Source organism: Photinus pyralis, unplaced genomic scaffold (assembly GCF_008802855.1).
Source record: "Photinus pyralis isolate 1611_PpyrPB1 unplaced genomic scaffold, Ppyr1.3 Ppyr1.4_LG1, whole genome shotgun sequence".
Lineage (NCBI taxonomy): Eukaryota > Metazoa > Arthropoda > Insecta > Coleoptera > Lampyridae > Photinus > Photinus pyralis.
The window spans coordinates 26755422-26769489 of record NW_022170249.1 but is presented as its reverse complement, the minus strand read 5'-3'; the positions used below and the strand labels follow the sequence as shown (position 1 = coordinate 26769489).

At 33.8% G+C, this 14068-nt stretch overlaps 1 protein-coding gene and 1 long non-coding RNA gene across 2 annotated transcripts; both read left to right on the top strand.

Moving 5' to 3' along the window:
• LOC116159262 (G2/M phase-specific E3 ubiquitin-protein ligase-like) lies at positions 1-2134 on the top strand. Its single transcript, XM_031472217.1, has 5 exons — positions 1-11; positions 70-178; positions 566-1111; positions 1397-1657; positions 1714-2134. Exons 2-5 carry the CDS (start codon positions 127-129, stop codon positions 1956-1958), a joined length of 1104 nt encoding a protein of 367 aa, XP_031328077.1. The 5' UTR covers positions 1-11; positions 70-126; the 3' UTR covers positions 1959-2134.
• A 5693-nt stretch (positions 2135-7827) lies between these two features.
• On the top strand, positions 7828-9425 carry LOC116160314. Its single transcript, XR_004143179.1, has 3 exons — positions 7828-8208; positions 8262-8305; positions 8360-9425. It is a non-coding gene; the product is annotated as an uncharacterized LOC116160314 (long non-coding RNA).
• The last annotated feature ends 4643 nt before the right edge of the window (positions 9426-14068 follow it).

Sequence of the window (14068 nt, the reverse complement as noted above, 5' to 3'; positions counted from 1 at the left end):
ACCCTGCATTGGTAAACTCTTATTAGGATGTTGAATTATTTCACTGCACTGATAATGATTTCTTAATAGTCACTTGAACAAAGCGAAACGACTTCTGGGACAAACGAGGGACATTCCGAATCCGAGATGACCCTGAAGAGTCTATTACAGAACCTGAATGAGCAGATTACTGAAGAAGGTTAATATTTAAAAGTTTATACATTCCCAAGATTAAGTTCACTCGACCATTTGTTTTCTCAACCTAAAAAACCTTTCCTTATAAAATTGTTGCAAAATGTTGAATGTGACGATGTTTTATTTAAAAATGAAAGCCTTTTAAATAATTTCAAAAATTCTTTGGTATTTTTTTAATATATCAAAATTTTGACTAATGACTATGCACTAATAATATCTTTAAGGATCGGCTATGCCTACCAAACATTTTTTTTTAATTCATTTAAAATTAAACTAACGTGAAAAAAGTGGGTTGTAGGAAGTGAACCTCATCTTCGTCAATACCACTTATACCCTACTGCATACATTTAGTGCTTCCAAACATATGACACATCATTATATCTGTTTCTAGGAGTGACAATGTTCAATATATACCGTGAAGGTATCTTCGATTGCTGCCTGAGAGCTCTAAAGCGTTCATCTTTCTCGCCCTTTCATAAAATATCAGTGAACTTCAGTGATATTGAAGGAACAGGTGAAGGAGCCGTAGATGCTGGAGGTCCTAGTCGAGAAATGTTCCGACTAGTTCTGAACCATATTAAAGAGAGCTCCATGTTCTGTGGATCTGATAAAAAGTATATCCGACTAGACATGAGAGCAATGAATGAGAGGCATTATTACGCAGCCGGACAAATGATTGCCCTTTCTTTAATCCATGGAGGAGACGGGCCTCATTTTTTTTCACAGAGTTTTTATTCAGTTCTTCGCCAGGATATTGCGGAGGGCTTTCCAACTATCAATGATATTGATGACCATCATATTCGGGATGAATTAAATAAATTGTCAAATGCTACCGATGCATCTGTCATTCAGGATATATTGGATAAAAATCAGTTTTTCACCATAGCAGGGTATGAAGTTATAACAGACATGAAAACTAAAGATCAATTGTTGGATGGTAAGTTTTCAGTTTTGGGTAATTGTTCGGCTCACCAGAGTTTGGATATGTCCTCTAGCACTAGCCTATACATGACAGTGTGATTGAAATATTTACCAGTAGGTAATTAACAATGAGGAAAGTTGAATTTATATGCATATTTAGTGTTGATCAATTTCTCACAACTTCTTTTTATGATCGAGCGGCTTGTGATATCCCTACATATCGTAATTAAAAAAATTGTGCTGAGTCGAATAATTTGTCTCCCATTCATGAGATGCTTCATTCTCATTCTTTTGGTTTCAGATGTAACAAAATTCTACGCCTTCCATCGAATAAGACCGGCCTTGGGGCAGTTCCGAGAAGGTTTGAACACAGGAATGATATACGAGCTACTGAAGAGTCACCCAAACCTCTTCCAGAATACTATGTGCCAGACTGAAGATATAACAAGTAATACACTGGAAAAATTGTTTTCTATTATGTATAGCGAACAAGGCAGTTCTAAGCGGTCCATTGAGAACCGTATAATAAGCTTCTGGAGAGATTTCTTGCTTGACTGTGAAGGTATGTATAGGCATTCACGCAACTGATCTGTCTTTTGAAATTTGGTTCTTTTTCAGACAATGTAACAGAGGTAACACTAAAAGACGTCATTATTTTCATTACGGCAGCTGAAACTGTTCCACCTCTGGGCTTCAGCATTGCACCAAAAATTACATTTTTACACGATGATGCCACGCTCTATCCAAAAGCCAACACATGTGCTTTAGAAATATCGCTGCCTACCTGTCACTCATCCTATGATAAATTCAAACAACATATGGCATTTGGAATAGGCAACTGCAAGGATTTTGCATTTGCGTAATTTGACTGGCAATGTTGCCGAGAATGTGCAATTAAGTTTTAGTTCTGATTTTTCGAAAATAAAATTTATTTAGTTTTCCTTTTATTGAGAATTCCTTTTCAATTAACCCTTTTCTATTATATTAAAATCACTCAACCTAAAAGCTGCTGCCTCTTCAAAAACCACAAAGCACTACGACTATGTATGAACAATTCTCAAGATTCTGAACAATATGTGGATCAATAACATTGGATTATAAAATTTCAAAATAAATTGATAATACTAATCACTGGAGGATGGAGGTACAGGATATCTGCTATATCAGTTATGTAACTTATCTTTTATAAAGATCTCCAAAACTTACAAATGTTGTATACGCAATCTTGAAGTTTATCAAAAAAGAGTAATTCAATGAACAGAAAGCATTAGTTATCTTTCCTCACGTTAGTATAGAATGTCAAAGTATCGTAGTTAACCGTAGGTACTGTCTAGTAAAACTCATCCTTTCCTCTATGAATGCATTACATTAAATTTAAATTACACTAAATCTGAATACTGTGCTTCAAGATAAAAAATTTTATCTGTAGTAATGTGAGCTGCGTTTCTGTTTGTTCGTTTGACCTTTCGACTTCTGAAAAGTGTCGACCACCTTCTTTATGGAAAATTCGACTTGAAAACTAAAGTGAATAAAAATACAGGATACTGTACATTACAGTCTATAAATTCAGTAAAACGTTTCAATCTTACAGTATAGTTTATTGTTTCAATAATTAACATAAATTATAGCTGTAACAAGGTATGTAATAGATTTCTAATAACTCCGTAATGAATGATGCCTTGAGCATAATCATCTGCAACCGGGTCTGGAACTGCGTCCACTATTTGCTGCATTTGTTCTGGTGTAATATTTATATTTGATGTAGGAATTACAACATTATTCTCTGTAATAATTTCAAAATGAGATTCTGTCTCTTCAGTGCCATAACCGTGAATGTCATCTGAAAGTACATCATCATGGCCACTCCCATTCATGAAAGATAAATGCCAAAGCTGCAATGGAGATTTGCCATGCATAGTGCTTAGACCGTGATTATTCCATTGATCAACAAATTCCTTCAACGAGTTTCTAATTCTCGGTAAAAAAACATATTGTAAAGAGAATAGGTCGATTTCACTATATTCGTCTAATAAATTATGTTCTTCCATATTTAAAAATAAAGTTTTATAATGGTAAGACACCACGCGATTCACTTCTGCCCACAATCTCTCTATTCGTTGATTGTGTACTGACTTACCGGTGATGTAGCTACCCCGGTTTAAACCATTTTGATTCAGTATGAAAGTTGCGACAGCTATATTTTCAGTCCCATGATCACCTCTTACACGATTTGGTAAACCAAAGGTAGAAACTCCTTTCTCAAATAACTGCATGACTGTATCCGCCTTATTATCAGTCATACACTCTAGGTAGATAATTGCCCTACTATATCCATCTATGCAACCATGATATACGAATCGAAACTGTATCAGTTTGTGGTTGGAGTCCATATGCCTGTAACAATTAATTTTCATCATTTTTGTGTATGTTCGCATATCTATAACTAGCAATGTCGAAAGAATAGTTTGCCCATTTTTGGAAGCAAAGAGATAAGTTGCATTATACGGATACATCCAATTGGACAGAGTTATGCAGAAATGAACCAATCCACATCACTGTGAAAATGAGAAAACAAGTCGTTTAGCAAATGCTATCAATTCTAAGCATCAAAATCAAAATTTTACTTGCACTCCATGCCCTAGAAGAATACATATTCTTGTTGCAGGGCATTTTGATATTTCAAAGAATTTATTGGAAAAAAATTTTTGTGGGTTGGTCCCTATCTGCATAACTCTGGCGAATTGTAATTGCCGTTGCGACAATAGAAAGTTCAAATGTTCTTCTTAAAGATAACCAGATAGATAATTACTCACCACAAATGATTAGCACCTTTTACATTATATACTCTTCTCTTGATGGTGATTTTCTTTCGTAGAGCTCGTCCTACAGGGTCAATTTCTTGCAAAATTTCACGAACTCTCGATCGCGGTGCAGTTATTTTTCTAGCTCGGAGACTACCAAGAACATATATCTCACCTGCATTTGGTGTTTCATCCAATATCTTTTGGATAGTTGAGTATAGCTCATCATAATCAACTGGATTACTGCATATTTCATATTTGGTTTTTAAGCGATATAACGTACTCCTTGATATATTTAAAAATCGACTCATAGCAGACCAATTCAATCCAATAGATTGTAATATAAGTAGTTGTTCTTTCGGAATATCGTGGCATGGTCTGCCCACTCGGCCAGTGTTGGAGCTTGTAGCTTGTCCTCCAACTGGAAGAGAATGAATCGATTGGCGTTTTAAAAGTTGTACTATTTCATTAAAAAAAGAATTGTATATCACAATGTGAACACTCTGTATATACGAAAATATTTTAAAGCATATGCGGATATGCATGCGTTAATGTATCTACATATCTTTTATTTCCTGGTTCTATCTTTTACCGTTTTCATTAATCCTCTGATCCCATTAAATAGACACCCTCTAGGCTACTATGTAATATTAATGTTATACGGTTAAAGTACACAATTCGATTAATGTGTACATTGACCGGTTAGTGTGAATAAGTGAGGAAAGGAACATTTTTGTGCAGTTTCCCCACCCCCCCTATACATGGCATAAGCAGTTTCCCTTCCTTTAGTTTAAAAAAAAATGCACCCCTAACTACTCCTGCTATTGGGGACGCTGTATTTATAATTTTTTTACCTTAAATATTCACATTTACAGGCCAGTGTGACCATTAACAAAATTGTGTACTTTATTTGTAACATTAATACCTACTCGAATAGTATAGAAAACATACTAAGCATGACAACCATAATTCTCTACTTGAAAGGTATTCTACATTCCATGAAGTAGGATAAAATAATAAAGACAAAGGGGTACGTGTTTGTAAACATGATCCAACCTACCCCTACCGTAATAATATAATAAGTAGATACCACAGATTTCCATAAACTTGTAAATCTGTGATTTTACTTAAGAACGCGCACTTACCTTACCGACAAATCAAATGTTTTATTTATGCACTTACCTTTTCTTTTTTCACAAAGGCAATGCGCAATAAGTGGGCTATGCGTACACGTTCTCAACACCTGTATTTGTGCGTGCAAATATCTTAACTGATTCAGAGTCCTGCATTTGCGTTACGGGTTTGCGCGCCAATAGGCGGCGACTAGATGAACTGCGTTTCGACACCGCGCTACAGCGGTGAGTGAATTTTTTGCAGGGGTAAGTAATTCCGCGGCGGCGGTGTGTAATTTTTTTTTCTACGTCGGGGAGAGTTTATTTGGCAGCGGTGTAAGTTTTTTTCTACTATTTTAACTTACCCTGCACCTGTTTAATTTTGGAACAAACGGCGCCTCATAGTTAACCCTTGGATGGCGCGTCGAATTTAAGGTGTGTTTGATGCCGTTCATTTCACAAAATGTTTCGAATTCTCGCGAGGTAAAACACGTTCCCCGGTCTGTAATTACACGTTCTGGTAATCCGTAAAAATTCACATATTCCTGAAAACGGAAAGTACGCCCTTAGTCTTTGTACTCTTCACGGCCCACATTCATACAAATTTGGAAAATGCGTCCATCGCTACTAGGAGATGTGTATTTCTCTTAGAAGTCGTAGTCGTCACAAAGGGTCCTAGATAGTCGAAATGGATTCGTTCAAGGAATATGGGTGTAACAGCCCCTGTTGTTTACCCTCTGGGATATTGTTCAAGGCACACGCTAACCACGCTCGAATGTGTTGTCTCGCATATCCGCACTCCTGTAAAGCAGTACAATTCCAAAATTTTGTCGGGTGATCGAGACAAAGGGCGCGTTCAGCCGACGCAACAGTTGAGACTGGTGACTTGTTGTTTCCTCTGAACGCAATTTGTTGGGTTGTGGTGCGGTGCAACCGTTGCTAAACTTTCCCACCAGAAAAATAGTACGTTGACTTTTGTAAACGAAGTATTTTAACCTTAATTTTCGACTGTTGCTGTGCATACCGTGATTTTTGTACTACTGCTGTTTTTAAAAATACAATGGACACAAATATGAATAATAAGAACTTGAAATCAAAAGTAATTGTTTTGAAGGATTATTTTATAATTAATAATAAATTGGTGGCAAAAAATGCAGGTATTATAGGAGGTATGTTTTATTATAGAAATTAATACTGTTTTTTAGCGACAACTGAAATGCAATCACCTTCAGTTGAAGAAGAGTTAGGTGGAGGGGAAGGATTACAAACTGAAGTTACCCAAAGTGCAGAGAATATCGACAATGTGTGAGATGATAGTGCTACTCTGCTATTACTGGACGAGTACGAAAACCACAAGTATACGTGTTTATAAAAGAAGGATTTCCAAAAGGATTACCGATAATTTTCCTAACTATGAATTAGTCAAACCTACGAAAGCGCTGTGGGGCCAAGATCTTTTAAATATTATCTAACAATTGTCAGTTCTTATCTGATAATTGTCAATTAGTATCTAACAATTGTCAATTAATATCTAACAAGTGTCAGTTTTTATCTAGCCTTGTTCTCCTACATAACATTTACTGATTTGTCTATAGTGAATCTAAGTGAAGTCACCTGATGCTGTTGCAGGGGAGGGAAACAGTTCATTCTCAGCAATCTTTCTAGAATGTAAGACATAAATCGTGCAAGGTACCATTATAAATTATTTCCAACTTCGAGAATATAAACATACCTACTCTAACCTAAAAGAATACACTTTTCTTTGAAGATAGGTACAATTTAAACACAATTTTCACACCATTGGCGCTCCTTCGATTTTCAATATATCAATTTAAAACTTTCACGTACAACACTGTAATTACCACAACTACATTTCCACAAAACGGTTCAAATGTTACTCTTTTTTTTGTGTAAAATAATCGATATACTGTTTAAATAATTTCAATTAGCTTTACGTTATATTTACACACATTTTTTCTTTCAAATTAATCAAATACCTCTAGATATTACCTTCAAACAATTCTATAATTATTTTCTTCATAACCCCAACTAACTCTAAAAACTAATAAATGTTCCAATTTCGCATAAGATCTTTAATACGAAACCATAACAGTAAAAACAAATTCATAAATTGATTGTCAATAATATTTAGATACTCTTCACCTTTTGATACAAATATGAAATGAAAAATATTGAAAATTAAAATTTTACATTCCATCATCATACAGTAAGTTTTTTTGAAAATTAATCGTAGGATTTTACTTGCTAATTTTTTAACCCCCTGTTAACTTTTATCTTTAAGAAAATATTCAATCCATTTATCGGAGCTCATAAAGTATAAAAAATTAACATGTAAAATCATAAGACCCAATCGTAAAAAACTCACTGCATGTAAACATATTAAAAATCAACAAAAATTTTAAAAAAAATTTGATAAATTAATCTACACAAAGAATATTCACATATTTTCTAAATAATTGATTGATTGAACTTTCAAACGTGTATATATTCAAAACGCAATATGTAAAAAACATTGTCACTATTATCAAAATGTATTAAACTTACAATATAATTTGTACACAAATCATGTCAACAGATTTGTTCCTAAAGAAATTTATTTCTCAAAAAAATTAAAATAGTTTCCTTTGAACCACCGAAATGAAATATTTACAAAATATTAAACAATACCTAAAACTAATAAAAATACACACATACAAAATATTTATAAATAAATTTCTCAAAAAAATAAAAATAAAAACCAATACTAAATTAATAAAAATACACACAAATTATTTACAAACTAATAAAAACACAAATTTTTTACAAATAAACTATTTACAAAACAAAATTTTTAAAATAATATTTTACATTTTAGTAACAAAGAACTTATGGATAATCTGCGAGTGGATACCAGAAACAAAAACTTAAGCGATGTACTTTTTGTACCACGTAAGAACGGCCCCACCGTAATTCTAATGTTAATAAAAACCGAAGAAAAAGAAAGTACAAATTTAAAGATGCTTTACGCGTCTTTAGAAAATTTAAAAAGACAATTAATAGAAAACAAAATCAATACAAAATTGGCTACAAATGAGACTCTAGGATTAAATATGGAATCCTCGATAACCAGAAAAATTTTACAACATGTACTAGGAGGTACGCCCTACAGAGTGACAATTTGCAAAGAAATAAAGAAAAAGGTAAACGTGTAATATATTTCCACAATATTTTTTAATTTTATATAAAATTACAGCAGAATTTCAAATCAGGACCAAACAGAGGTGGCCAACACAAAGGGTAAGTTTTAAATAATCAAATTAACGTCTTAAATTATTACAGAAAAATTTACAGGAAATATTACAAACCATACTTTAGAAATTAAGTTAGTTTTAATGTTATTTTAGTTTTTTTGTTCATAGTTTTTAGTTATATATTGTAATTGTTTATATTACTCTCGTCAGAAAAGATTGCCGGTCACAGCACACCTTATGTCGATCTACAATGTATGTTTTTCTTAAAATGCGAACGACTTACGGAATAAGATCATTCCAATGTTGAACGAAAAATCCTTTCTTTCAACATTAATACGATACTATCCCGAAAATCGCTCACATATTTAAAAAAACGTAGATTGTACACCGAGATAAGGTGTTTTATGACCGGCAATCTCTTCTGGCGAGAAGTTTAGTAGTTTAAGTACCTTATTACTCTCGTCAAGAAAGATATCCGATCACAGCACACTTGATGCCACTATATAATCTAAGTTTTTTTTAAGATACAAACAACTTCCGGAATAGGACCAAATCAATGTTGAACGAAAAATCTTTTCGATCAACATTGATACGATACTATCCCGGAGGTCGTTCGCATTTTAAGAACAACATAGATTGTAAATCAGAATCAAGTGTTCTATGATCGGATATCTTTCCTGTCGAGAGGTTTAGTAAAATAGTTTGTAGTTTGTTTTATATGTAGATGTATTAATAGGTATTTATCTATTAAGGGCATAATAGTGATGTTTATATTCTTGAGAATCACCCGAGAGTATAAACATCAATTTATGCCCATGGTACATACACAATTTTAAGGTTTACAAATAGTTTCCTTCGTTAAAATTCATTTACAAAATAATTCATTATGTTTGATCGAGCATGCGTGGTTAGAATTTGTTAATGTGATTGAAACCATCCAAACTTAATTTTAAATAATTCAATTCATTGTGAATGAGCAAGATGTTTCAGAAACTATACAAAATAAGACCAATCTTATGATTTAGTAGATATTGACAATTAATAATTAACGTTTCTAATCTTCAATGATCTGCAAATATTTGTTTGTTTTGTTATTAAGTATAAATGAGTTACTATGATGATAGCTAATGTCCTAGGACATAAAGTGATACTTTATGCCCGCATATCACCGATATAAAATGTGCTATGATAGCTTAGTAAGACATAAAATATATAAAATACAGTTTTTCTATTCAATTTTTTTTATTAAACATTGAATATGTAAAGATTTACTAGACTTTCTTCATATTGCAACAAAAAGAAACAATTAATAATTCAAATTACCTTTAAGTATATATTACATTGTTTTCAGTTCCCATGTCGGATCGCACAGTTACAGGACAACCTTGTAATTATTTTACAGCTTTTAAATAGAATCCAGCTATTACTTTCGGATTGTTGGTAGTAGGAGAAGCCCTAACACAAATGATTTTTCTAGAAAATCCATCAATGCATCCACTAATCCCAATACCGTAGGGTTTTAACTTGTCATACGAATCAATGTGCCAGATATAATTCGGTTCTTTACTAAAGTATTCCCTTCTTAATCTTCTTCGTTTTCTAATAGTTACACCTTGGGGGTCCAGAATTTTTAGTCATACGAATAGTTTCTTGCTTCACTGTAAATCCAGCGTGTAGACAACGAGATGCTTCCACCTATAACCATGCAGGTAACCTGGCCCGATTAATTCATTTCTTAGGAAACGTACTATAGTATTAATATCGGTATAGAATTTTTAGCTTCCTAGCATGTGCTAGGTAGCTATTGCGATAGCCGTTTTTTGAACATTTCAAAATTTCATCAAATGTCGACGTTTTAGACCATTTTAAGCAACTTTTAAAGAATAAAATTTTTTCCCGTCTGTATGTACGTACGTACGTTTGTTGGCAATTTTCTGAGAAAACGGCTCGACGGATTTTGTTGAAATTTTGTATATATGTTTTAGGCATACCGAACGGTGGGTTTTCCTACCCTAAGCGCATATTGAAAATTTATATGGCCAAGGGAAATGTCCTTCAAGATTTCGTTAATTCGGTCTTCCTCTTGGAGGGCTTCAGTAATTCCAAACATAATCACATTTTTTTCACGGATCATACGGGAATGCATCTCCTGGACAACCTCGGACTTACTTGAATTGAGTTTGGTTTCGAGTACGGCAATTTTTTTATGAAAAACGACGTTTTTCTTGCTTCAAATTGTTAATGTTTTATACGCATTTGTCGATTTTCTCACCTTGTTGCAAAATCGTGGACTGCATTTCAGATATATTATGGTTTAATTGAGTGAGTTGAAGTATGATGGTATTAATATCGTCCAGTTTAGATAATTTGCAATAGCTTCCAGTTGTAGCGACAATGCTGTATTCATTGCTAAAATATTTATTAACGGAACGATAAGGTCAAGCGTGTTATCAATGTTGCACGTGGGTTTATTATTGATAACCTTCAATAGATGTAAATTTTATATGAAAACAAACGATAAGTATCTCACCAAAGCAATCCAATCTACTAATCACACATAAGTTTAATAATCTTGGTCACTTTTTCTCAGAAATATTAGTTTCGCACAAGCTATTGTATTAATTGATTATAATTCGGCGGTACCAAACGTTCCTCCCGAAAAATTAAATTTATATGTTTCAAAATAATTATACCAAGGGAGGGATGTTATGTATTAGAGTATAAGCGACAACGTTGCAGAAGTGTTATACGCAACGGTAAAGGAGACACTTCTCCCCCGGTTAAGAATGTGACATGATGGATGTATATTTTACCATCAAGGAGTTTAAATTTAAATGTACGCAGACATTATTATTTATTTATTTACGGACACAACATAGTGTAACAGGGATTTGTCCATATAATCCCGACACTTTTTCTGAGGAAGATTTTGCTCCGGCCGAACTAAACCAAACTCGGACAGTTGAAGTCACCGCTGTAAAAGGGATGCAAGCTGGATCCGACGCCATGGCGGAGGGCCAAAAACAACAAATTTCATTTGATGAAAGCTTGAGTTTGCCAGGAACTTCACAAACTCCGCAAGTAGCTCCAAAGAAGAGAAATGCAAGCAAACAACATTCCACTATTCTTACTTCCACTCCTAACAAAGATGTTCTGGAAATCAGTCATACATTCACGAACCTTATGAATGCAGAACACCCATTTTCAATACTCACGAGCCGCCACTGTGAACACATTAAATCAACCTGTACGTATTGCAGGAAAGTCGGACATATCGAATTAGCGTGTTTTGCGAAAAAGAAGGACCAACATCAAACACGCAAGGTGCATCAGGCCACCGAAGAATCTACGTCCAATGCCGAGCCGGTTTCGGATAACACAGTGTTTTTTTATCAAGGCAGCGACTACAATTTTTCGTTAAATAACATGACGTCTGATAGCATTACCGGTAAGCGTTCTGTACTATTATTCAGAGCAGCTCTGGTCTGATTCGCGGTATACTATGGCTTCACGTTATGCGCAAATTGATAATACATTATGTACTGCGATTCACGATCCCAGGTAGCACACAATCTTGGAGAAAGGGTTTATATCGGCCCAATGTAAATATGTTGGCGCAATATTGCATATCGTTTTATATATTGGACCTACATGTTTAAATCTATGTAAAATTCATATAGAACATTATCAATCAAGGACATATGTTGTAAATCCAACATTTTCAAAGTTTATGTTGATCAATATACGTAGAATATCTAATATAATTCTATATACATACTCGTAATTCTGGTATGGGCGCAATCTGGAATGACCAATAAATTCTATATGGATATTTCTAATAATGGTTCAATATTGGTTTAATATTAAGTAACCAACATGGTTAATATCGACGTTGTATTTATAATGTTTATATCAATATACAAAAAAACTATATACGCGCAATGTTGGTCAATCAATGTAGTCTCACACATATTTCCAATATTGGTTTAATATTGTATAGTCAATATGTTTATTATATTGATATTTTGGGTATTGGATCTATATTGTATTAATAGACATAGAATAAAACAATACTGGCGCAATGTTGGTCTAATGTTTGAATTCGATATCTTATTATATTGATATTATCGACATTGGGCCTATATTGTATTAATCAATATAGGAAGCACAAGATTGCCCATATATAATTAAAAATATGAAACAGCACTTTTAAGTAGGTATAGCATCATTTCGGAGAGTTTGCACAACGCTGTATAAGCGCGTCATTAGCCATATCTGCACTGCACTTAACGTATATGTGACCTTTATTTCGTTCTTGTTGATGTGTATTGTCGGCGAGTATTTTGTCCATCGTGTTAGAAGCTGAGAATAAAGGGTAAGTACCTTATATATATATGGGCAGGTGGGGTAAAGGTAGACAAATGTCTACATTTACCCCATCTTTTAACTTTGCTTTACTGGTATTAAAATACAGTAATACCCTGGGAAGCAATTCTTTGTGTAGCTCAAAGGTGGGGTCTGTGATCTACTTATTAACATAGCCCTAATCAATCTACCACCAGTTCTTGTTATGATATTAATTTTTTTTTTTTAATTCAGAAATTGTCTACCTTTGCCCCATAACTTGGGGTAAATGTTGACAAAGCAGATTGTTCCATATCTCATAACGTTAACTTAACCGGGGTATAGGTAGACAAATTAGACACTGTGCAAAACAACCTAGAAACAAGTGCACTTTAAAATTTTAAGGGAGAAATAAGTTACGAAGTCGGAAAGAGTACAAGTTTATAGAAAGTAATTAAATATATTCTTAAAAGATTTTAGATTAAATAAAAGAACTCAAAACTATGTAATTCCAGTCATACCTAGATATAAAAATATAACGGCTAAGTGTTTTTTTCAAATTTCATCCATTTCTGTTGATTTTTTTCCGGTCTGGGAGATACAGAAAATGGATGAGACCCTATCAGAGTAACAGGGCCAAGGAAACAAGCGGATTTTGATACCAAATCAATATCGTCACGTTTAGGCCATCTAAATTTGTTTTCTGGCATACGTTCCAAAAACTTTAACCTAACTTCATCGTTTATAGACTCAATTATGCAACCAATGTACCACTTTTTTATATAATCCACTGCATAATAACTGCCAACAGTAAATTCAAATTCTTTAATTTTGTCTTCTGCCCTTTTATCATCATTTGGATCACTGGTGGATTTTCCATCACTGATCTTTTCCTTGCTAATAGATCCTTCTGCATCGTCTTTTTCACCGTTAAATTTTTCAAATTTCATCCATTTCTGTTGAATTTCGTCTGGGAGATACAGAAAATGGATGAGACCCTATCAGAGTAACAGGGCCAAGGAAACAAGCGGATTTTGATACCAAATCAATATCGTCACGTTTAGGCCATCTAAATTTGTTTTCTGGCATACGTTCCAAAAACTTTAACCTAACTTCATCGTTTGTAGACTCAATTATGCACCCAATGTACCACTTTTTTATATAATCCACTGCATAATAACTGCCAATAGCAAATTGCTCATTTTGGTCTATTAATTCCTCATTATTATCGAGATCGCTCGTGGGTTTTCCAATACTCATGTTTTCCTTGTCAATAGGTTCTTGTTCAGCATTTTCCTTGTTTCCATTGCATTTTTCATTATTTGAATCCTTATCTAAGTCAAGATTGAAGTCGTCATCATAATAGGAATTTCCTATAAAACTACAATGGTCGCTTGAAGGTAGATTCTCAACTTCATTATAGAGCTCGTTATCCTCAGAGGAGTCGGATGACTCTTCTGTAATT